At 38.1% G+C, this 27,266-nt stretch overlaps 1 protein-coding gene across 1 annotated transcript; it reads left to right on the top strand.

Moving 5' to 3' along the window:
* Positions 1-8,080: 8,080 nt before the first annotated feature.
* On the top strand, positions 8,081-24,340 carry LOC140336187 (cytochrome P450 4B1-like). The gene is made up of 12 exons (XM_072419197.1): positions 8,081-8,305; positions 12,978-13,122; positions 13,527-13,571; positions 14,917-15,044; positions 15,265-15,389; positions 16,409-16,560; positions 17,412-17,518; positions 18,778-18,968; positions 19,893-20,026; positions 20,643-20,707; positions 22,014-22,096; positions 23,962-24,340. The coding sequence occupies exons 1-12, from the start codon at positions 8,117-8,119 to the stop codon at positions 24,137-24,139; spliced, it is 1,542 nt and encodes a 513-aa protein (XP_072275298.1). The 5' UTR covers positions 8,081-8,116; the 3' UTR covers positions 24,140-24,340.
* Positions 24,341-27,266: the final 2,926 nt, after the last annotated feature.

Below are 27,266 nucleotides of genomic sequence, written 5' to 3'. Positions count from 1 at the left end.
AGATCGTTCATCGTTCGTGGATCTGCCAGAACAGTCGTTGGGACGATGGATGATGGGCGCTGTACACACGCCTAATTCTTGCTGTCAAAAATCAAATAATATTAAATCAACCAGCAGCTCTCCATTAAAAAGTTTACAATTTTAAAGCAGAATCTCCAATTATTTAAAAAATGACACCTTTACCTTTGCAAAGCCCTCAACCCCTATGCAGTTTCCATTTGGTCCCGCTCGCCCCTGATTTCTTCTTTTTCTCGGTGCAGAGGAACCACTGGGCACCATCATCTACTTCCAGGTTCTTCTTCTTACATCATCCAATACTGCACTGCGCGGGAACAAGATTGGGTGATGCAACATTCGGAAAATGTAAAAAAAAAAAAAAATGATTGCTGATCTCTCTGCACATGCGTAAGATGTGCACTTTTTTTACACTAGAGAAAAGCCCCTTGTGTGCATGCCCTACTTGAGCAGCCCACAGCCACCTGGGGTATGTGTTGTAGGTACTTTAATTTGTGCCTTGGGATAGGTTTTTAATATCAGATCTCCGCAGAAATGTCTACAGAAATAGACCTCAGATACAGGCTTTTTGTATGTGGCTCAGCTTACACAAAGCAAACATTGTGAGCATGCATTTTACATTAGGAGCCACTTCTTATGCAATCAGGCTGTGGTTGGTGATTCTGCCACTGGGGGGTGCTGTGCCGGTATTTATGCTTTAACTTCTTTGTTAAAGCTTTTTTCCTTCTTTTTGTTGTTTTTGGTGTTATTTAATATGGGGAGATGTTATTTTTTATGTTATACATTTTGTAGGAAGGAGTTTGCAGTAGTAATTTGTATAAAAAACATTTGTTCTCAAAGGTTTCCAGGGGTTCTTTGAGCAATGAGCAATTTGTGCCTCTCAGGTCAGTTTAATAGATACCAATGATCTTTTTGGCTAATCTGGAAGAATGACATTCTTCCTACTTGCCAGCTATGTAAGGAGCGTTCCTCCTACTGACCACCACACTAATGTGAGCTAATGTAGGGGATTCCTTGGAGACATAAATGTTATTTCAAGGGGTCCCCCATGTTAAAAAAAGAAACACCATAATATGCTATGGTCAGACTGGCCATAGGGAAGTCACTGTGAGCCTAATTCATTAAAGATCTCCAAGTTTGGGTAACATGGACTATTATAGGAGAATCTGGGTGATCCAGCAATCCTGGGATTAAAAAAAAATATTTGGTTCTAGTTGGTAAATGTTTTTATTCCTGGAACTGATCCATTCCAAGTTTGCTGGATTGCCCAGATTCACCCATGATAGTCTATCAGGCCCTATATGTAAAATCTACTGCAGTCCAATAGAGAATTAATTTAATTTGAGTTTAATAACTAGCAGTGTGGTACAGACAGCCAAGCAGCAGGCACCACTTCCCGCCGTGGGTTCATTTTGTTTATTTTGGGAATGTTAGGCTTTCATTCTGAAAATGATTTTGAAATACATATAACAAAACAATTAAATTCACCTTTCTGTACTTTCCCCAAAACAACTTTACACGCAGTACAAATATCTCCTGATATTAACCACGGGCTTTTTTGAAGTGTTATTCTATTTATTTAATATAAGTGAAAATAAATGAAATAGTATTTTTGTTAGCTTTTTATCATTTGCGTTTTTTATTTGTAGATGATTGTTAAGGATTCACTTTAATTGTGAGAAATAAATTCCAATGTTGTCTTCTCACTATGACTTACCTCTGTAACTCGGTGTGTGTTTTGAGGATATAAAACAATAATATAAATACAGATATCTAAAGTCAGTAAAATGATGTACCTCTATATTACATTGGGGAACACATTTTTGTTGAGTTAGATTTTACACTTGTTTTTTACTAATTTTTGGGTAGTGAATCCAGAAATGACCTCAGTTTTTTGCTATCACATCCAGCTTTTACAATACAGGATACCCTCAATTTTTGTCAAAAAACATACAAATTTTACATACAATGAAAGAATAATGAAATAATAACTTGAATGTACTGTTTATTTAAATTTATTTTGTTCATACAAAAGATTTAGTGTTACTATATGACATTTTTTCTTACAGTAAAACCTTTGAATATTAATTTGGTAAGCAATTGAGGTATACATTTACGCTTATAGCTTTTCCTTGAGTGTTTAGTGTTAGGACAATCCTGCCGGATGCTCCAACAATAGTCAGCCATCATATCTATATCCCATCCACTCTGATAACGTCCTTCCGTGACCTTCAGATCTTGGTGGAATCGTTCACCTTGCTTATTATTGACTGCACCAAGGTTTTCCGGGAAGTTAGAAAGATGTCAATGCAGAAAATGCACCTTGATGCTCATATTGCAACCAAGCATTTTGTAGCTGGACAATTTCTGTGTAGTTATTTGCTAGTGTGTTTCTAAGAAAGTCCTTGACAATGGCTTTGAATGATAAACAAGCATTCTTTTCATCTTTGATGAGCTGCCGAGTCTGTGGACCATCAAACACACCGGCCTTAATTTTTTAAAATGACAGGCTAGGAAATCCCAAAATTAAGTACTTGAAAAAGTCTCCTTCAGTTGGCAAAGCTTTAACAAACTGCTTCATCAAACCCAGTTTCATGTGCAGAGGCGGGAATATAATATTCCTTCTATCAACAAGTGGCTCATGTAGAATGTTTGGATCACCTGGTTTTAGGGCAGATCTTGGAGGCCAATTCCTTTCCACCCAATGCCTCTCACAAGCTCTGCTGTCCCACATGCACAGATAACAGGGATACTTGGTGTATCCGCATTGCTGACCAAGAAGGAAGCATACCATTTTAAGGTCAACACAGATGACCCAATTGTGTTGGTGATATTGCAACAAGAGAAACTGAATGGCCAATTGGGACTGACCCAAATATATTGCCATTGTGAAGGAGGACACACTTTAAGCTCCGCTTTGAGCTATTGATGAATACACAAAAGCAACTGTTGGTTCTAAAGTGTCACGGGATAAGGGGGATGGAGAGGAACACCAGAATGTAAACAGGAAGATAATGACAAGAACTAGACCTCCAAGCTAGGGAGAGGGAAACGGTCACCACCTACAGAAACCCTAATCTAGCCCTGGCTCCTGTCAGTATAAATAGACCCTGAAGGTGGGAGGATTCATACACCGGAACCTGAAATGCCCTGAAAGTAGTGACAGGGTATGAGAGTACTGGTTCCTTCCCAGATGAACAAACCAGCGTCTCCCTGAGGCCTAGTAACAACAAACAAAGGGTAACAACCAAAATACAAAGAGAAGTAAACTTATCTTCAATAGCAAATGGATGAGCAGGAACTCAGGAGAAAACCACACACCAGCTCTTCCACCTCCAAGCAATGAATATCAACCCCATGGCCTGCAGTGTAAGGCCAGCTTAATAGAGGAATAGAAATGATAACAAGCTGCAGCTGAGACCAGAGGTGTGGTCATTACCAACAACAACACTGAAACATGCAGCCAGTCTCTCAGGTTTTCTATCTTACCTCAGTCAGGGGAAGGACCGGGACATAAACTACTGCAGAAATGCAATTTCTCTGGTTCGGAAGTAAGATACTTTTGTTCCTTTTTCAAGTAAGTTTTTCTCACGCAGTCTTGATGCTAGGAGTTCTGAAGCCTTCTTCGATAGTCCCAAATCACGTGCAAAATCACTCAACTCATGCTGATCAAATCCCTTACGAACGGAGTCCTCTTCAATTTCAAACTCTTCATCATTGTTGTCACCTAGTTCATCACCATAATCATGTTCTTCAAGAGAGGGTAGTGTAACGAAAACTGACACTGGGATTTCATATGAATAAGCCACTGGGCGTATAGCCGATGGTAGACTAGGTTACTCTATGTTACATTTATTTTTCTTGTTATTTCCTGAAGTTTTCACTATACAAAAGTAACAGTCACTGAAATGATCTCCTGGATCTCACCAAACCATAGGTATACCAAATGGCATCTTATCACGCGTTCCCTTTGTCCACATCCGTAAACCCTCCACACACTGTTTGCACACCTTATGCGGGGCCCAAGACTTATCTTGATCACCAAGTTTAACTTTGAAATATGCCAAATTGGCTTGCTCTACAAATGTGCTGATGTTCACCTTTTGACTGGGAATGGTGAAACTGCCACAGATATAACAAAATGAATCAGGGTTGTTTAGGTATTTACAACGAGAAACAGCAGAGCCAGACATGATCTGAAAGAAAGGAAATACATGTGTAAGAAGAAAAATAAATTTTGCTTATTCACTACGTAGAGCAGCGCACAACCTCTGACCACACTGTCTTGCGTGTAAATGAATAGCCTATACAAATCCACGCTACAGTAATCACATTAATATGAGTGCTAGAGAAAAAACATGACGTGATAGAAGAAAACTAACTGCACTTTCAGAATCAGCATAACTATTTTAGAGTAAATACGCTTAAAAATTTAAATCAACAAAAAATTTGTTCAAAATTGTTCCCCGGTGTAATATAACTGTAATTGTCTTGTTTATTATTTTAAAAATCACATGAACAATAAAATGAGTGAATAGGTCTTTGTATAGTTTGTGAAGGATTAGCTTCAAATGGCTGGCTGGCAATAAGGTAACTCCGGGCAAACAGCTTCTCTTTAGGACTCCTGCCCATATTTAATAAACAAAGGTGGCAAACAAACAAAAACTTCCCCTGGAGGTTGTGTCAGCAACACAGGAGTTATTTAAAAGCAATAGCCTCCTGGCTAGCAAAACTGATGATTAGAGGTGGCTTCCAGAACTTCACCTTTCCCAGGTATAACTGAGAAACCACAGTGGCTGCTGTTCAGCACCAGGTGCGCTATATAGGTTTGTGGGTCTTGGAAAAACCTTGGACCTGGAATTGGGAATCTTCCCTAACCAACTCTTGCAGATTCACAGTAAAACAAGCCCCAGGACAGAAATTTTAAAGAACAAGCATGGAAATCTAGATTTTCCCAGCAACAAATCTCTGCTGGCTTCACCTCAATAATAAAAGCTGGGAAACCGCGGTCCCACATAAAGCCCATCCAAGACTTTTCCCAGTAACACAGGTGCCTGCTTTATCCTTGTGTTACAGGTTATATAAATATTAGTACCCCATCATCAAAATGCTGAGCTTTGGACAATAATCTGGCACTGCAATTCCTTGTTATTTATAGTCCATCTATACAAGCACCTTTAAACTACATACACATGTCAGATAATACATTTGACATGTGTACAACAGTCCCCCGACACCGGTCATCAATTCGCCACAGGTAGATGAATGACTGATCCGGAATGACTGCTAATCATTTCAATGGAAGAGACCGGGGTGCCGCTCACTCGTCCTCCCCTCTTCACAGAACAGAACGGTGCTGTATGTACAGAGTTAGTTCATTCATCTGTCTCTGGAAATGATTGTGGAAGTTCATTTCTATTGACAACCATCAGACCTCCATTGGAGGCTTTGGGCTGCATTGCCTATCGCAATCCCAAAGCAAAAACAAGGCATGTTCTTATGTCTTCTGCTTTGAATTCACAACAAGAATTTCCATGATTCATCACAATCTTCCACCCACACAACTAGATCTTACACCGACATACTACAAAGTTACATCATGAACAAATTCTTCATATCTGCCGAATACTTCTTGACAAGGGTGCTGTTTATTTACAGGAAAAATCTGCAGGAAGAGAGTCAATAAAAGTGATTATATAATGTGTTTAAGCTAAGGGTGCGGACAGACAGGTGATCACAAGACTTCCATGTTTCACCTTTACCTTCCTTTCAATAAAAAAAGATGATTGTAAAAATGATGAAATGGGCTGTACTGTCCTGAAACAACAGGAAAGAAGATATTTGTTCATTTACAACTCTAATGAGCCACAAGCTTTTTCAGTGAAGTAGTGAAAAGGGCAAAGTGCTGTATCCAAAGTAACTAATTAGATTACAGTTTACTGAAGACAAACAAGATTAATATGGAATCCAAATAGTTATTATGGATATGTACAGTGCAGTTTGCTCTTTGCTCTTTTTTATAGAACTGTCATTACTTTCACCTCTTACCCCAAAGAAGACGTACCATCATAGACATAGCGGTCTTGAAAATGTTTGTATTACATATACAGTACAGGTAGAAACATTCATGTATGTATTTTATTATTAATATTTTTTTCCCCCATGTAAGAATAGGTTTAGACCAGCAATCCCGCTTGGCTCCTGATGTCTGGTACTTTGCCAGCTGCTTAATCACTCGCACTCCTGTCTGCACATTTGACAGAGGGTTCTGTACCGATTACTGCTGCCCCTATTCATTCTCTATGGGGTTGCCACAAGTGGAATCTCTTTGTTGCATCTACCTCAAAGCAGTGGTTCACCAGCATGAGGAAGCCGTAATTGCCCCACAATCTTTTGGCGGAATGAGCGAGCAAAGTTTTTCATTTCAATCTTGCGGCGAATTGGGCCTTTTTCGTTTACAGAACATGTAAGCGAGAATGGCAGCGTGATTCGCCATGAGGTCGCGTTCTCGCCGGACTTAGGTGATCTCTCAATGGAGAATCTCCATTGAGAGTTCATCTGGGGTTCGTTTGCAGTCACCGCTGACTGGAGGCACCAGCATGGCTCCAATCAGCTGTGACTGCAGGTTTTCACGTTCCCTGGGCTGTACTTATCAATGATAAGTACAGCCCAGTGACCGTGGCAACTGAACTCAGATGAACTCTCAATGGAGAAACTCATCGAGAGTTCATCTGGAGTTCACCTGCAGTCACAGATGATTGGAAGCACTTGCGTGCCTCCAATTAGCTGTGACTGCAAGTTCCCACGCTCTCCAGGCTGTACTTATCAATGATATCAATGTACTTATCAATGATAAGTACAGCCCAGGGTGGGTGGGAACCTGCACTTCAATAGAGTTCGCAAAATCGGAAGTTTGGGGAAATTTTCATGAGAATGTCAGAGGCATTCTTGCTCACCCCTACTTATGGCTAATATGGCTAAATAAACATTATTACAGACTTTAATGGTGCCTTTTATCAATAGGTTTCACAAACATATTTATAAAATCATAATTTATAATAATTATTTTATATAAAATAATAAATATAATATATTATAAATTATTTAAATGTTAAAAAAACAATACTTGTAGCATCATTATTGGACCGTACGTTGGGGGTCTCATTTATCCATCAACGCGTTTCGCAAGATGTGCTTTTTCAGGAAAGAAAAATGATGAGACTAGTAGGCCCTACCCCATGGACAACCTACATAGAAGCTGATATGAGGAGCTGAACTCTTGAATACTTTAAATATGCCCCTGTAAGGCCCTGGACCAGCACCAGTGTGCACCAGACACCAGTCTTCCAATCTATTGCCACACTTTTCTCCTATAGCAATCACCCACTCAGTTGCCCCCAGGACTTCTGGGGAAGGACTTTCAGAGGACCAGCAACCCACCCAGAGTCCATTATACATAGGGGGGGACTTGACTACCCGTCAACTTTTTTAAACTGGGAGCAGAAGGCATAATATTGCTAATAGGACGTATTATTCTCATTAATATGCATTGAGAGATAAATAGGATCCCAATGTGCAGTACGTAAGTCCCATAATATTGCTACATGTAATATTTTTTAACATTTATAAAAAATTATGATTTTATGAATATGTTTGTGAACACCTATTGATAAAAGGTGCGATACAAGTCCATAAAAACTTTTATTTACACGTTTTGTATTTCTGATGATATTGGATGTGCCATGTTTATTTTTACTAGTTTTATGTGTTACTTTATACACTAAACATAGCTTATAAATGTATGAAAAAAAATATTTTTTTGTACTGTAGCTGCAATAAGTAAAATAATTACTTTGGATGATTTTGGCTAATTCATTACAAAAATCACTGTAATTGTATTTTAATAAACTCCATGGTTTGCTTTGCGCTGACTCATGCACCTGCTGTGCTCAATGAAATTGTTTGGGTAGTCACACCTTCCTGCAAGATCCGTCCACCTACTCTGCACATTGTCCTATCCTAAGCATTGCTGCAGTCATGCCTTCTCCTGTCACTGAACTATTTATATGGCTTGACATACAGCACACAGATCAATGCAAGCATGGCTTCCTCTTTATTTGGACTCCCTTCTCTGAGCTTCTCAGATACATTCCATTGGGCTATATGGCTTTGTGTTCTGTATGTCCTATACAAAGCTTATTCATTGCACCTGACCAGGAAAAAGCTGCTGAAAAGTTTTATTTCTTTTCCAGGTCCAGAGACGCACTGGCTAAAGGGTAACACTCATATGGTAAGGAATCGCTATGCTTAGATTGTCAAAGATTAAAATTTGGTTTCAAGTATCAGAATTTTAATATGTGCATATTGTGCATTTTATTATGTATGTTGGGATCTGTGCACTTTATGTGCATTGGATTCTATTTTCTTAAAATACTTTCTCGTTACAATCAATTTTATTGAGTTTTACAAGGTATAACAATACAATGATACAATGTTACAATAAAAATGATGTAACATGAAATGATATAATTTAGGTTATAATGTAAATGAAAAAAAAAATATAATGTAATTAAGATAACTTATAAAAAAGAGATAATTAAAGAAAATAATCAAATAAAAGAAAAGAGGAAAATAAAATGAAATATTCTTTCAGGGGAGATATGTATAACTATTATATGGAAAGAGTATCTATATTTATTTTCTATAATTTATCCATGGGTCCCAGATCTTTAAAAATTTACTTTCAAAGCAAAACAAGTTGTTTGATGGTTTTTTTGTAATCCTGCAGGTAAACATATGTGCACACATATTAAATTACCGGGACACAGAGCTTACCGGTATCCAATACTCATTAATAAAAGACCTTAGCTGAGCACAGATTACATTGAAACTGGACAGAAAACAAATATCACTGGGATTTCAGAAAGTAAAATCTTGTGTGAATATGGCACAAGCGCAAAGATTAAAAAAGTGAAGATTACCTCTCAATGTTTTTTGCTTGTCATATGTGAACAGGGCTGATCTGGGAAAACAAATCAGAGCATGACTTTTAATAAGTTTGTAGAAGAGGGGGTGGAAGCACATGACTATTTTTATTTTCTTTTTTTTTATTTTATTTGAAATTTTTGTAGCAATTTGGTTCCCAAATCAGGTTTGTGACCTTAAATAATTCTAACTATTATTTAGTATGTCAGGGTAAAATTCAAAAGAAGCATGCGTTTTATCTCTAAAATACATGCACACTTTTTTATGATCTATCCCTTGAGAAAAGCCTGAAGTGCAGAAAAATATCTGTTGCTCTGCCAGAAAATGCACTCTTTGTATTTTCTATTGTAGACTGACATTGCAAGAAAAAATGTCAAACTTGCCCTGTTGTTGTTTTCTGTACCATTCTGAGTCCTCCTTTAATAAGCCCAAAGAGTGGTTCTGTAGTCCAAGATAAGATGGGAAGGCTAATAAGACTTTTTCCAGCAGGATCAACAGATTTTTATGTCTTTTTGCATTTTTCAGATAGTAAGTAATAAAAAAAAACTACTTTAGTGGAGAAAAGGGTAACAAATAAATAAGTCCATTGGCAGGGTTGACACAATACTATCAGAGCCAGAGGATGGGTTTCTGCAGCTAGAATTCTATGCGCTTTGGTAACCTTTAGACCAGTGATCGCCAACCTTTTGGCCCTCACGGACCACTCCCACGGTCCACTAAATCCACAGAATCCAGACTGTGCATGCGCAAGGAGCCATGTGTCACTCAAAGGGGAAGAAACCTTCCTCCAGGGTGACGTCATGATGCCAGAACAGCGAACTCTACTATTGCAGGCTCAAACCTGCTTGCTTAAGATCCTGGGGGGACAGTAGCACAGGGCTGTGGACGCAACAAAAGTGAGCGGGTGCCCATACGGAGGACAAACCACCAAAATTTGCTGTTGGCGACCGCTGTCTTAGGCTATGTTCACACTGGCCATGAGGTTGTGGTGCGGTTACTGCTTCCTCCACATGTTGCTTCTCCTGGCGGCAGCTCCATAGGGAATAAATGGGGGAAGCAGTGATTGATATGCCAGCAGTACAGTTGCCAGCTATTAAACATGCAGACATTGTTTCTTTAAGAACCAGCACTGCAATACGAGTGACCAAGCCGCTGGCAAGATGCCAGCCACAGGGAGCTGCGCGGGATCCCTTGATCCTGAAGAAGGTCTGAACCTACCTTTACTTACCTTTAATGTATTAGGTGTACATGTGTAGCCAATAAGTGGTGAGATCTTTTATATCATTGTTGAGTGCATGGTCTCATGGAAGTTTTTCATTAAAACATAAAGTATAAGCAATGGGAGCAAAGAGGAATGGTTATATTTTCTTTATTGCTCTTCGTTTTTAGCATTCATTATAATTGTGCTGGACTGAACTACCAGTAGACCTGTTGGGATGAATTCACTACTTATCCTGATAACTGGGATTTATGTATGTGGGCAGGGATAACATAATGGAATACCTTACATAATGACCCTTATTTGCCAGGGATGAAACTAGTATCATAGCATGTAATTACACTTCATGTTATGACATGTTGTCCCTAAACAGGGTGTGCCAAATCAGTGTAGAGGAGCATCATGAAGGTTTGTCATGGACTTCATTTCCAGTTAAATTCTTCTTTACATTTCCAAATCTGAATCTGATTTTCTATGATGCAATTAAATTGTATTGGTTTTTGGGGATGCCACATCTATATTTAAAGGAGGACTCAATAGAGGTATTATGTGGGTATTGTTTGCTATTTATCCACCATTTACCAGCTTGTTTCCAATGAATGAAATGTAGGACCTTTTTTTATTTTTCCAATGTTTTCATGCTGCAAAAATGACAGCTTTACAATGCATTTTTCCGGCATGGAGACCATGGTAAAATAGCAGCATGCAAAAATTTCTGCATGCAACGTGCAACACCTCAGCAGTCTCATTCATTCCTGTTGGGTCATTTGCGCTTGGGTGGTGGGTTGGAGGCCACCATGAGTACTTCTCACCCGTAAGAGGAAACAGGGCTGTGTCGTGCATGCACAGTAAAAAAAAGGCTTTACACAGGATTGCACAGAATAGGAGGAATTATTTTGCCAGGCAGGCCGTGTTTAAAGAGTAGGTGGGAGAGTTAAAGAATAATTGCACTATACGTACAATTGTTTTACTTGCTTAAACAACTTTCTGGGTCTTTTCCAAAGATTCTATGTGACAGAGACCTGGATAGTAGGCGAGACCAGATTACAAAACAGCTTCTGACTCTATTCCAACAAGAGATGTGACTATCAGTCATACACAGGCTGCTAATGTGCAGGCAGGTAGTGCTGGGCTCTTACTAAACAACTTAGTTTGCATGTCTTAAAGGTTTATTTGTATCAGTGTATAAACTGTCCCCTCACAGTACATAATAAAACTTGTATTACAAAGTCCAGCGAACGTTTGCCCTTTATTTTAGCTTCACTTGTTTATGAAGCCTGAAGACTGCAGTTTGATGTCAGATTTCAGAGGTCTCGCTGATAAGTTTAACTGAGTTCTCCGTCCTATAACATAACTGCCTTGCCCGGTGTTGTGCATTACATAGCCGTGTCAATGGACTGCTTGTCACATAGTTCTTATCAGTTTTAGAATGGAAACAAAGTCAGGAGGTAACAACAGACAGGCCTGGGTTCAATGTTAAGATCAGATCTACTGGGTGAAAGGTGTAAATACACAATACTGACCATAGACACCCCGCAGTATCAGTTGTGTTCGAACACTCCAACAGTATAAGGAATTGGCTGAAGACGGGAGTCAATCAAAACTTAATATACGTTACTACTCTACTATACACATTGCAACTGATGTGGTCCAACAGGAGAAAAGTGCATTAAAGATAAGCAAGTGTGTGCACCAAAGTGTGATTGAACAGAAATACCAAATGTCTCAAATACCATTGGATACTTTTTGACTTGGAAATTTTCCGACTCAATCAAAGTTCTTTAGATTCCACATTTCCCATGGATTGATCAAGCAGTCAGTCAACTTTTGGTCTACCTAATTCAGACATTCCAAAATGATTTATTTCCAGAAAAACAATTCAATGGACAGCTCAAACGAGCAAGAAAATTGTTGCATATATAGCCAGGCCAAAGTGGACCACGTACATGCCTTTTTTCAATTTTGTATTCACCTACTTTTTCCATTTCGAATTCAGTGAACATATTTAGACTCCCAGTGATTCTAGCATTGTAGTCATTGTTTCCGTCATTCTGCTGCTTCATATAAGGTCCTGCACCACCTGGACTCTTTTTTGCTGGCCTCTCATGACCTCATGTATGACGTGGAAGCAATGTCCAATTTCTATCTACAGATTGGGCACCATGTTCAACAAAACCAAATTACTTGATGTGCATATGCAACACTGACCATCAAATGATTTCATTCTGTAAGACACCCTTAAAAATCATGGTGCCCGATCTCCCACAGAACAGGACTGGGCACTGCAGTGTAGTCATTTTTTAATCACAGCAACTTTCTTCTGTGATATGTGATGTGGGTATCTCACGTGACTGTGGCATTCACCTGTGGAAGGGGTGAAGGGAAGTCTTCCAATAGAGACACCTGTTTCATGAAAACACTGCTAAGGATCTAGTACATGTGGAGTTTCACTGCAAATCTAATCAATATATCAGTTCTGCCCTTCCAATTGTTTACCCTGTTTATTCCTACAAATGATAGAATTTGTGTTCCTTTTTTTAACATTCACCCATGCCTGATCTAATACCAACTGGACAGCCTGGATGGAGCAATGAGTATGGGAATTGGAGGGTGCTGACACTATTTAAATAATCCAAACCAACCAGAGCTCATCATCACTTCGTGCTTACACAAATCAAGATAGAATATTTTGGTTGGCAACTTTTATTCAATATATATTCAGTGACCCAAATGTATATTTTATTCTGTTTGATTACAGTTTAAACAAGATGGCACAGATCTGGACATTGTGGCCGGTTTCGCTAAACAATTTGATTACGCCTTTCCAATGTGGCTTGGGAGATACTTCGCTTCTCTTACTATCTGTCATCCAGACTATGCAAAGACCATTCTGTCCAGACAAGGTAAGAAGGTTTCTTTTTTTTTTTTTTGGTTAATGATTCAGATTTATTAGATGATAACCTTTTCTGCCATAATACTATAGGTAAGATATGGTTCTTGGTAAGATTAAGTGTTCTTCAAACAAGTAAATGGATTTCATGAGGATATAATGGCTTCAATACTTTATGTATTGCAGCTCCAGAGCAAGTATGTAGCAGAGGAATTTAGGATTTCTAATATGCATAATTGTTGCTGGTCCTGTTGAGGATACCAATGGCAATCTGTATACTCCTGTCCGTACAAGTAAAAAGGAAAGCTGTCATAGGACAATAATGAATGTTGCCATTGTGTACCTCATGTAGATTGAGAATTTGTGGATTTTTTTTTTGTTGTTGCTTATATAAAAAGGTCATTTTTTCTCTAACAGATCCAAAGGACAACTTTGCTTATTACTTTATCACTCCATGGATTGGTATGTAATAACTTTTTAATATGAATTATTGTTGGATTAGGAGCCACTTTTTATGTTGATAATTTGCTATTCTTATTATATCCCACCCTGTACGCTCTGGTTTATTGGCAGGTCCTATATACCTGCTTTCAGAGTCTCCAAATATCCAAAAATGATATTTTGTTTTAAAACACACATCTCTTTCCTGCAACAAGACACTTTTAAGTCCAGAAGAAGGGTAATTTGTGCATTCTTTTGGTTCAAATGAGATGACAGTCATAGAGTATGAGGGCAATTTAGCACCTGTAATTCTAGCTGTACAAACTTGCCAAGTATTATTGTCCGTGTTAAACTTTTTCATTGCATTCTGTGACAATAGAGCTGGAAGTATGAGACTTCATGGTAGAAAGGGATGTACAGGGGGCCTATAATCCTTTGCAGGAAGCCCCTCCGTCTAGTGCCACAAAGTGTAACGAAGCTGAAATAAAGTTTTTTTTCTTTGCTTATTATGGGACAAAATAATTTACCGGGATAAAGTTCCCCCACTGCCCTTTGTGTCTACAGGTAAATCTGGCCTTCATTTAATGCATCTGGAAAGGTATACCACAACTATTCTTAGGGTTTTGTTCACTTTAGGTGATTTTACATCCCCATACTAGTCTATGGGAATGCATAATCTGCTTTAAGTGGGTCAGATGCAAAACAAAAGGGGCTCAACTGCAGCTCAACTTCCCATAAATGCAGCATCTTAAAAAGGGATGAGCGAGCAAAATTTTTAAATTCGATCTCGCGGCGAATCGGGCCGTTCTCTCGATCAAATTTTTTGGGACCTGAAAGATCAATAAGGGGACCAGAGCTGACAGCTCTTGCAGCCCTGTAGTATGTGTTCTTGGATAGAGATTCTCTATCCAAGAACACAGAAGTCCAGCGGCTGTGCTCATCAATGTATCGAGTACTGCGGCTCATCAATAAATGCAGCCGTGGGAATCATCCCAGGATGATTCCCACAGCTGCATTTATTCATAATGAGCACACTAACTGGGACTCACACTAACAGGAGGAGTACCCGAGCCTTGAGAATCCTCCTGTGCGAGATCCCTGGGCACTGGAGGTTAAATTTCGGTTTGCCGAACTTTCGCGGACCAATTGCCAGTTCGAGGAAATTCTCCCGAAAATGTCGGAGGCATTCTCGCTTATCCCTAATCTTAAACAGATGTCATCAACACAAGCCCAAAGCCCCTTGACAGCTTTAAACATCTAAAGAGCCATTGGATGATTCAACTCAATTCTAGAATTAAACATAAATCTCTAGCTGCTCTAGATGAATAGTTCTTTTTGATCATTCTGATGTGCTTTTCTTATGCAGGAAAAGGCTTATTGGTATTGTCTGGTGCAAAGTGGTTCCAGCACCGCAAACTGCTAACCCCGGGTTTCCATTACGATGTTCTGAAGCCGTATGTGAAATTGATGTCGGAGTGCACCAATGTCATGCTGGTAAGGAGCAGAGTATCAGTATCAGAGGAGCTGAGTATCAGGAGTAATTAAGGATCTCTCAAACACTTTGATCAAATGTTTATTTGCCATTATTGACCTTCTAGTTAGAACCCTTCTCAGGGTTTTGTTGTGTTCCAATGGGGGGGGGGGGGGGGTTCCTTGTACTTGGAATAAGATTTGAAAAATTTAATTTGTACATTTCTCTATTGAATGTTATTAGGACAAGTTAGAGCATCTGGCCTCAGAAAATAAATCCATAGAGTTGTTCCATCATGTCAGCCTCATGACACTGGACACCATCATGAAATGCGCCTTCAGTTACCAAAGTAACTGCCAGAATGACAGGTCAGTATATACTTAGCTAGCAGTGTCCAATGTGCAAACTATATGGGGCCCTATACAGTTCCAAAGGGCCAAACAGTATCAGTGTGTTTTCATGCATTGAGGTACATTGTGTTTAGTTAAGCATCCCCTGTTAGAATTTGTTCCTACTGGATTATTTTATTAACACACATTTACATGGAAATGCATGCCTTACTGCAACGTACATCACATATGTTTGTGTGCTGTTTTTCTATTTATCCCTAATGGCACCCCAAATTCACCTTACCAATTCAAGGCATGGGCCTGATTTAGTAAAGCTCTCCAAGGCTGGAGAAGATACAAATTCATCACTAAACCTGGGTGATCCAGCAAACCTAGAATGGATTTGCTATTTGTTAGCAAATGTTTTCAATCCTGGACCAGATCCTTTACAGGTTTGCTTGATCACTGATGGAAGTGTATTGTCTACTGTCTTGGAGAGCTTATAAATCAGTCCCATTGTGTTTTACAAAAGTGCAGTATGCACAATTTTTATATGGGTTGTGGCGCATAAGTAAGCCTACTTACTACTTCTGTCCAAAAACAACATACATCAATGTGTTGCCTTTTTACACAAATGCAATGCACAGCCTTAGCAAGCACAGGTTCTAATGCAGCTCTTTGATTGCAATGCATTGCAATGCTCACTGAGACAACTGGTATCATTAACTGCATTAACCCCCCCACATATTTGTCAGGCTGCATGATAAGAACCCCCAGCTTTGGAGTTAGTGACCACAGTAATAACTCCCCGCACTGTTGTCAATAAACACAATAAAAACACCTAGTATTGTTGTTAGTAGCCATAATAAATCCCCCCAGCATTGGTGTCAGCTACAGCAATAACCCCAAGCATTGGCATTGGTGATCTTAATATTACCCCTTCAAGCATTGGTGTCAGCGTCCACAATAGAAACCTCCAGCAATATTGTCAGCTGCACCTGATGGCCCAACAATATTACTGATGGCACAGACCTGTCTCATGTTTTCTCCCCTTACAGTGAGAGTGAATACATCAAGGCTGTATATGAACTGTCCTATCTAGTAGATCACCGATTCCGCTGCTTCCCATACCACAATGATCTAATTTTCAACCTGAGCCCCCATGGATTCCGCTTCCGGAGGGCACTAAGAACCGCTCATCAACACACAGGTAAACGTCAACTTATAAATGCTACAGATCACCTACAATGAATAAAAATATGGTGGCTGCCATTACTGACCTGGATGTGTTTTGTCATGCTGCCTCTGAATTTAGTGCTTAATCAGTTACTGATCTAGAATGGGTATGCAGAGCTCCTGATCTTTGTGAATAAAAGATTACCAGTGCAGTAGAACTTTAGAAGGCTGAGCAATGGAATCCAGTGCTGGCCCATAATGGGAGATTGTATTGGGTAGACTTTACTGAACAGTTACTGTTGTTCTTAATGGTACCCTAAATTAAAGCTCGGTTTCGTATAACTTTGCTCAAACGTCATTATAACAAGATTTCTTGCTAAGTTCAAAATGTAAACTTGAAATCCAGGTTTGTAAACTAATACTGTCTCAATAAAAGGCATGCCTAATCTTGAAAGCTGGTGTTCATTGTGTATTTCTTTCCGTAGTAATCTAGCATGAAACTACTCCTTCATTTTTTTTGCTTATGGGCAGAGGGGTTGCCCAAATTGGATTGGAAGACCATCCAATCTTTCTTCTTGTCCCGGGTGGCCGTTCTTGTATGGTGGACCTCTTGGCTCCCTTGCGCTCTGCCCCCTGCACAGACTGGTGGTGCAAAGATGGTGTCAATGCTACTTTCAAAAGATAAAATACTGATTTAAACTGCTTCTAGTACACTCATGTTGGTTTTTATCCTATGTAGAAATTGAAGAATATATTGAATTACTCTTTTTGTTCCCAGAAATCAGGTTTGAATTAATTTTTGAAAGTAAGAACATATTATACATATGCATTATAACATCATTTTAGTTGTAACAACAGCTGTAACATTTTCCCTTTTCAATACAGAAAATGTGATAAAGCAGAGGAAAGAATCTCTTAAACAGGACACAGAACTGGAGAAGATCAAGCAGAAAAGACATCTAGACTTTCTTGATATTCTTCTATATGCTAAGGTACCAAATCCAGGCTGAATGGGCCACCTTACATAGATGACTTTATTATTTTCCAAAATATTGTATTAGGTTTTAGGGGAACATGGGGAATACTTATTTTTTATTAAAAACAAAGATTTTTTATTATCAGTAGATACATATCTTAATTTTTAGAAGATTGTCATAATGGGCTATTTCTCATAATTTGCCATTCAGCAACTGCTAGTATACTGTCTGCAATGATGACCTTTGGGACACTGACTTGGAACAAACACTCATATGTCTTAGCTGATCTGAAAAGGTTTTTTATTTTGCTGTGCTTGACTTCATTGAAAAAGTCTATCATGTTGATCCGGGAGAAAGAAAACTCTTCCTAAGGTTGATGTCAAAAGAGAGTCAACTCTTCAGTGACAGGACCATCCACTGACCCCTTATCTTTTCTTATGGAGTTCATTTCAGCCAGCCGGACTGGCAAGATATTATCTCTTATCTTTTTTAAGGTTCTTCAAGGCATGAGGAGATACACTTTCATCGGTGAAGCTAGGTGATCTAGCAAATCTGGAATGGATTTCTAAAAAGCCATTAGCAATTTTTAGCAGATGCTTTCAGTTCTGACCCAGATCAAATCCAGGTTTGCTGGATCACCCAGCTTCACTGATGAAAGTGTATCCTCTCCAGCCTTGAAGAGCTTTTATAAACCAGGCCCAAATGTCAATTACAAGCAAAGGAAACGCATAAGAGAAAACATCAGGTTCTCTGCGTCATTCTGGGCCAATATTGGGAAATGGTTACTCCACCAGGAACAGACTCACTCATCTTTTAAAGATGCAACAACTCTAAATACTTTTTAGTATAGTAGGGTAAGGCTAAATGTATAGAAGTTTGCTAATGCTTTGAGTGTTCTCTTTGGAGATTTAACTTCATGTGCTTCACCTTCTCATTGTTAACAGAGAAGTGAGGAAATCCTCCCAAAATGAACACAGAGTCATAAAGACCTCACAATACATCTATTACTATCCAAAAACAAATAATTATGGTCACATTTTAGCCACATTTTTATCAATTGGGACATGATGGGGTTAAAGGAGAGTTACATCATAAATGTAATGTGATGCAAGAAATCCATTTAACTGGAACAGCACCAGGTTTTAATGAAGGTGGGATCCCTTGGGGGTGAACTACAGATCACAGTGACTTTTGTCTTTATATTTCCGTCCTAATATAAACAGTGAGTGCCTCACATTCATTTCTTTGTACTTGTGATTTTTTGAAACCATCAGGATGAAAATGGTCAGAGTTTGTCTGATGAGGACCTGCGTGCAGAAGTGGACACATTCATGTTTGAAGGACATGATACAACAGCCAGTGGGATCTCCTGGGCATTATACTGTATGGCTATACACCCAGAACACCAAGAGAAATGTCGGGAGGAGATCAGAGAACTTTTAGGAGGTCGTACAACCTTGGAATGGTGAGAACAATTTATCTACATGTCTGAGATTAAATGATGACCCACTAAAAGCGTTGCACTAATAATCTCCAATCAATTACAATGCCGTTTAAATACCCATTATCTCACAGTTTTCTTTGGAGAGAACTATGAAGATAATGGTGCACATGTGCTGAGTTCTCTGATTATCCTGTACATGAAATGTAGAATAAAATGAGATTTCCAAACCTGGCAATATAATAGATTTGGGTTTTTGGGGATCCTATAGCTGGGTTTTCCAGATATAAAGATTTAGTGAGTAGTAAAATGTACTACTGTTCATGCAAACATTTGTATTAGTTTTGGTTGGACTTGGCAAACAGATAAACTGGTAAGTGGGATATAAAGGTTTTTTAACTGCAACTTGCCCTCATATTATAATCATGTAATATTCATATAATCATATCAATAAAGGAAAATTCATGATACTATATGCCATTACTAACATTAACAAACTTGTTATAGGGGATACAGTATGGCAACATTACGCAATGCTGAAATAAGAAGGTTATAAACAATTAATTAACATTAAATTCCTGCCTTATAGTCCGACCTGGTGGTTCCTGTCTCAGATAGATATCTTTTTGCTTACTTTTCCCAATAATTAAGGCTAGCCACGTGATATGCAGGGTCCTCTTAGTTTGTGGATCTTCTCTAGCAGCGGGCCATCCTTAGTAATGTTCTAACATGAGCACTGCTGTCAGCATTATTGTATGAGAGGGATCTATACCAATATTCTCTGTGCCATTCAACCCAAAAGACTAAGGATATTTGGTGGCAAGAAGGATCTACCATCAAGGGTTGGGTATTGCAGTCAGTTCTGGTTTTCAATTTTTGCTAGGAGAGTATTAAAATTGCTTTGAGTGGGTTTTAGGAATATTACACATTTTTTTTTTGTGTGATTAGGGAGGATCTTGGTAAGATGCCATATACCACCATGTGTATTAAGGAGAGCATGCGCCTGTATCCACCAGTGCCAGGAGTGGCCCGTCAGCTTACCTCACCCGTCACTTTCCCTGATGGACGGGGCCTTCCCAAAGGTCAGACATTACAAATGCTTTATATACTACAATACTGTTTACTATTTTTGTTTTAATTTTTCAGTGTGCACTTTTAATAAATGGCATTTATAACTTTTGTTAACATATCTATAATTTTACCCATAGTGCACATTAAGAATGTCATTGCTAGAAAGTTAGGTCACCCTTATACCAGCGACTGTACTAATTTGTAACTGTTAGTTGTTAGTACATCACCCGTACCATTCAAACTAACTACTCTTAGTATGACGACAACATGCCACTACAAACATGGGACAAAATTCAATGCTAAATATACCTAGATTATAACTTCTTAATGTGCCTATGCAACAGGAAATGCACCATTATGTAAAGTCATTCCCACATCAGTTTTCATTTCATATTACTAATTATAGAAGGTAACTTAAGTACTTTCTACTAATAACTTTTTTTTTCTTTATCCCCAATGGTTGTGGTTATTTCACTTTCCACCCTGTATGGTTACCAGCTATAGCTGTATTTCATGTGAACATAATTCAATAAATCCTAGAAACCACTGAAAACAAATAAACAACGTACCCTCCTACATGTGAGATTTGCAGACTTTATCAGACTTATTTCTTATTTCATTTGACAGATTCTGTTGTTCTTATGAGCATATATTCAATGAACAGATGCCCCAGTGTTTGGGATGATCCAGAGGTAAGGCTTTTCTACCTTTAACATTAATACATTTAATAATACCAAATTATTTAATATTTTATCTCTTTCTTATTGTTTTGTTCTGTGATATCTACAACAATTTAGTAATAGCTCTGTGCAAAATCACACCCCCTTTTGAAGAAGTAATATTTGCATTTGATGAAACACACCAATTTTTACATTTTTGCGTACGGCAATCAAACTCTGTGGCATAAAAAAAATCCAATTTTTTGCATCTCCTTGACCATCTCTACTAAACATGGTGGTACAACCCATTGTGGCTTTGTACACCATTGGCTGAATACTTTTTTTTACAGTGCAGTTCATTGTTCAGAAGTTTTAAACTTGTCCAATTTTGGGATGTGTCCCTCTTTAGCATTCCTACTCTGGAGTGTTTTCTTTATTAGGAATTTACTGTCACTCCGTCTATTAGCTGTTTCTATGCCCGCGCCTATCTTGACTCTTGCATTCCAGTCTCTGTATGTTCCTGTGCTGGGCTTGTCCTTTTTTTCTTGATATATTCTGACCAGACCTGTTTTTTTATGATTTCTGTTCCTTGTTGTCTTTCTGTCTGTTTGTATTAACTTTTAATTCCGAACATGTTTACTTATTTGTGTATTCTTTTACCCAAAGACCTGGGGCTATGTGTAAACTTTAAGAATAAAATCAGTAACAAAAGGTGAACATGAGAGGAGACCTATGGACCAAGAAGTATCTCTCTTCTCTCTTGAGGACTAAGGAGGTGTCTATCTTATGCTCTATCTAGACAAAGAAGGCATATTTTTTTTCCCTTCATGTTCATGTTTTCTTCTCTCTTCTAACGAGGAAAAATACGCCTTCACTTTATTCCTTTGAACACAGATGTCCTCTCTTTCTCTCTTTAAAGCACAGGTGTGCCTATTGTCTCATTTGGGATCTTCAATTGAAAAAAGGATTTAAACTTAACAGTACATTACAGTAGTATATTAGATCGCAGCTTTTATTGCCAGATGCTGGGTCTATTCAGAAGAATGGGAGCCAGGCACACAAAGGGTCTACAGTACCTGCTGGCCCATCCCAGATAGAGATTGCTGTAAAAGTACAGTTATTCTTTAACTTGTCAGGATCTAAACGTGGCTAGTGTGCCCTTCAACTAAAAGTAACAAAAGTTGGAAGTTTATAGGCAAACGTTACAACAGCTTTTTCGGTTTATGTATACCCAAAGCTTTTTAAGTTTATTTTTGGATATATAGATTTGTTGGTTTATATATCCTGTCTGTATCCTGTTGACCCAATACAAACCCTGTAATTCATTTTATGCTTTCAGGTGTTTGATCCCTTGAGATTCTCCTCAGAGAATACTTCTGGCCGACATTCATATGGCTTTATTCCTTTCTCAGCTGGATCAAGGTATACTTCTTAGCCTGATTTTACTGTATATAATAATGTCAAAGTTTATATGTAACTTACATGACAGCCTCTCCTTTAGGGTAAGCAACCTCCTAAAGAACAATAAGCTCAGAACATCACGTAGGATGGTCATCATGAAGTTCATTTCTTCCAGTTAAATCCAAAAAATAAAAAAGTGAATGTTGGGTAAAATTTGAACCTGGTGTGACAACATTTATATATATCTATATATACTTACATATATATCTTATATTTATACATCTACTATATATACTAGATGGAGATAAATTTATATAGACACATTTTATATTTCACTTTTTTTTCCATAGATGTTGTTTGACATAGACTGATGGTAGATATATACTCTGAAGGACTTAGTAAAGATATTAGGTTATAGTAAAGAAATTGCTAACAGCCGTTGCTCCATTTACATAGCCATAAGCCCAAATACCATTTTTTTTGATGATTTAATGGCAGAGATATTAACAGTATTTCCATTGCCGGGTATTTACTGCCATGTATGATGAATGTATCTCAATGGCATCAATTGCTTCAGATGGATCCATGCTAATGGACCTGGCTGTGTGTGATCAAAAAGATTTGGTAATTTATCATTTATTATTTGAAGATCTAGGCTCCTCTGTTGCACCACCGGGCCCTCCTGTTTTTTGGATCCGCTGTGCAGGAGTGAAGGTTAAAAAGCCATTACCAGACGCTGGGGCATACTGTATATGCCCATACTTACATAGTTAGTTTGGTGGAAAAAAAGACACAGGACAAGTCCATCAACCAGCATAACCCAGATAAAACCCAATAGATATAGTTGATCTAGAGGAAGGAAAAAAAATTTTTCAATTTGCTCCAACCAGGGGAAAAAAATCCTTACTGCTCCTGTGAGGCAGATGTTTCCTGGATCAACACTCCCTGGTGTCATTTCTTTAAAATTTTAATACCATGCATATCATGCTGAAAGTTTTAAAAGTTCTCATTGTTCTCCAGAATGTAATTAGAAAGATATTTTAGCAATTTCGTGAATATGGCGTTTTTTATAGTATAACAGTACAAAATATATCAATCAAACGAAGGTCCAAACAGTCTGAACAAAGCAATATTGATATACAATCAAGTTGCAATCACAGAACAATAATATATCATTTATATTTTAAAGAAATTCAAAGTAGTGTGTACTTGTGTGTGGTTTTTTTTTTTGTGTGTAAAGTATAAAATGCTTATCTGAAATGTGCCACATCACGATTCAAATATAGAAAACAATTTTTAAAAAAAAGATGAGGAAACACAGAGAAACATTGAAAGGTGGAGGGAACAGAACATGACAATGTAGCATGTGAAGGGGGATTGTTGGTGTGGTTAGAGATTTTTTGGATAATACAGGTTTAAATAATTCATTGCCCAAAAAAAATAGGTTTTAGATTCCAGGTGGTAGACTATATGGGGTAATGCATTCATACAGTGCATATATGAAAGTTCATTGATTCCTTTCAACATAGTTGGGATATAGAAGTCTTTACCAGGTCCATTGACACAGCTGATTTTTGCAGAAAAGGAAAAAGCAGCGGGGAAGGGCAAGAAAGGTGAGTATAGGGGCTGAGAAGGGGAGTCAAGGTCGAACCTTTACCAAGGACATCATAACTTTATACATAGGCAAGGTGACAGTGTCTTTTCATTTTTGAAACTTATCCTATAAAGCAACTTTTGGTACCAGCAATTGTTAAATGTCATATGGGGGTTACTATTATGTTTTAGCATATCGGCTAACGTAACGAATTGGCCACTATTATGTAGATGTTCTTTTTTGGGTTTATTTATGGACGTTTATTAAATAACTGTTACTCTGTTCTCTGCAGGAACTGCATCGGACAGAACTTTGCTATGAATGAGATGAAAGTCGCCCTCGCATTGACGTTACAGAAATTTGAACTGAGTCCAGACCCTGAGAATGTGCCAAAGAAAATTCCTCAGCTAGTTCTACGTTCCAAAAATGGTGTCCATGTATATCTGAAGAAATTATCCCAGAAAAAATAAGACACAGAAAACAGAAGAATAACATTTGTGTGATGTTGCTGCAATGTTACTGAACTTTTTTTGTAAAATACAAATATATCATTATGTGTGATTTGGATATTTTTGATATTTGACATTTTTTTTTTTGTAGAAGACAGGTGGAATAAACCCATTATGATGACACAAAATAAATAAATTGCTGCTTTTATGATAATGACAAAACTGTTGTGATACGTGTGTTATATAAGGGATAGCTGGACAGTCAGTGGGCGATTGACAGTCTGCCAGCCACCAATAAGCCACGACCACCAAAATGATGGATTTGGTTGTCAATGTTCATCAACCGTTCACCATGGTTCCTACATACCACAGATGTTGCATTCAGTATCTGGTATTTGGCCAAGGTTACATGGGGTTGTAAAAGTGAAAAACAGAACACTTCACAACCAGCTGTGCCAATTTCTTTGCAACAGTGCTGCAAAATACTGCAAAAAAGTGGATTCCTAACTGAAACACACAATAAAGTACAATACACTGCATGTTATCACGCTTGTGGTAATAGTCCTTAAATGTAAAATTGAAGAGCCTTTTTTGGGGGGTGCAGTGTCCATAGGTGGTTTGCTGCCCCTGCAACCTCCATAGCCCCGAATTAGTGCAGCTTGCAAATGCCTGAAATCATTTGTGTTTATACAAGCGGTTTCAATTCACATTTATAAAAAGTGAATAAAAGGAAGATTGGTGCTAAGTTTTTGCAGCCACTTGAAAACACTTGTAAAGGCTTTCTAGCCTGTTACTGTTACCAAGTGTTTCACAGCAGGCACCCAGGAGCAGTAAATGTTGCTGAAAAATATTGATTTCTTGCACGTCTGCCAAAAAATTTCAAACTCTGAATAAAACCAGGTGAAGATGGAATATTGAATTATTTAGAGACAAGAATGGTGGTGATATCACATGATTTGCAAACATGGTGTGTATACTTGGACATTATGGTGATCAGCATCCAGTGGCTCAAAACCTTTGGTGCTTTACTTTGGCACTCTGTGAAATGTTTTATGACCTAATTTATCAAGAAATATGGTGTTGCATCATAAATACATTTAATAATTATATACATTCATTCATAAGAAATAATATATTGCCTTTCCCCATGAGAAGTACCATGTAGCCAGTGAGAATTCAGATCTGGAAGGCACTGAAGACTCAATGGGGCACCTTACTCAGTGGGTTACCCCACTAAATGGGGTATGTATAAAGAAGAGAGCTCCCCAATGAGGACATATAAAAAACACAGCAGAGGTTCTAAGCCTTCTCCAGATTGTATAAACCATAAAAACAATAACATGCAGTGAGCTTTATGTTCATAACAACCTGGTAATCTGTGACAGATGGCTGACATCATATACAACATGAGAGCTACACAGAACTGATGAAACAGTGATGGGATTGCATGTTACAAGAATAGATAAATCATAGCAACAGAAGGAAATGGCTTATTTCCAGTTGCAGTTTGTTTAATCATTGGTCCAAGAAGATTCCTGGAAATGATCTGTCAGCTGATTCATATAAAACATATAAAAAATAAAACCTAAACAACCCTGCATACCAGACTTATCACTCATTTCCAATAAATGCTGCTTCTGCAGTGTATTAGGTAGTATTGATTTTGTTATAGATCTTTTTACTGAATATTTACTAGATTGGATTAAAAAAATTAATTTTTTTTTAATTTTCAGTGTACGTTTAAGGGTATTCGTTATATTTAAAGTAGAATATTCAGTAATATCACAATTCTTCACAAATTAGTTCATGACATGTTACAATATACAGAAATCCTAAACTTAAAAAAATATCTACCTTGTCATGAGAAACTTTTCTTAGAGCCCCAGTCCAATGCCTAGTCTGTGATTTTACTAGTCTGCTGCAGGCATGAGGAAGCATTTCCTCAATTTCCCTTTTTTAAATGACCAGACAACAACTTTGTACATTTGTAACAAGTAAGTGAGAGGCTACAGAAAGGGTTAATATGTGCCAGACATTTGCAAACACAGCCAAGGATTGTCGAGAGACCAGGATACACATGATTGTGTCATTGCAGATCCTTGGAAAGAAGAGACTGGGGACAGTTTGGTACAGGTACATAGCAAGGAATATCACAGTAGTGGCTAGGAGTCAAGGTGGCCTTGTCTTAGATTTCACATCATAGATATACAGTGATGAGGCTGTATGCACAGGAATGTCTAGACAGTGTTCCTCACCCAGGGTTCTGTAGAACCCTATAGTTCCTCCAAAACATGTTGGGGTGGCTATTCTTCCCAATGGCCAGCAATGTAGTTTAGCATTCTTCCCTTGACTACCACACTAATGTAGTGTGAGCTGTGGACATAGTAATAGTAGGAGGGGTAATCCGAAGACCTAAAAGTTATTTCAGAGGTTCCCCCATGGTAAAAAGGGCGAGAAAGGCTGCTCTAGCCTTACACACCAACATACTAGGACATGCACTGATAGTTTTTTGGCATTCAAGACAAAAGGTACAATTTTAGGCTAAGCTAATAAATTAGTTAATGCTAACATTTTTAGATATCTCATATACTGTAGCAATTATTCTGCAGTTCAGGTCTACTAGGTGAAAAATAATAAAATGTATCATTAAACACACATACGTACCTAAAATACTCACATCCCAAGCTCACATAGGTACATAAATATAACTGAAGTTAGAGTAAGTAATTCCAGGGCATTAGAATCCGAAAAAATGAGCTGCAAAGTTTTGTAAGCATTGCCTATGGACAATTTGTGGCATTGTACTGTTAACGAGGAAACACAATTATGAGGCTTGATATATGGGGTGTCTAATAACATGACACAGCCCCATCTTTACATAGTGTTGTGTTCACTTAAACTAATTTTAGTGTAATATTATGCAACATATCAATGGGCAACTCCTGTCCTACCAGAGGAACTGCCATTATTCTACAACCCCTCACATTAAAACATATTTGCGGGGAAATGTATCATTTGATTTGCTTATGTAAGAGTTAAACTACCAGAAGCCATGCTGAAAGTGGAACTATGAAAAATCAACAAAACCCTATGTATACCATTGGCTGCTGGAAAAAAATAAACTCCTGCCCACGTCATTACATCAATT

Source organism: Pyxicephalus adspersus, chromosome 8 (assembly GCF_032062135.1).
Source record: "Pyxicephalus adspersus chromosome 8, UCB_Pads_2.0, whole genome shotgun sequence".
Classification (NCBI taxonomy): Eukaryota; Metazoa; Chordata; class Amphibia; order Anura; family Pyxicephalidae; genus Pyxicephalus; species Pyxicephalus adspersus.
Note: the sequence above shows the minus strand (reverse complement) of the source record. Positions and strands in the feature narration are given on the sequence as shown.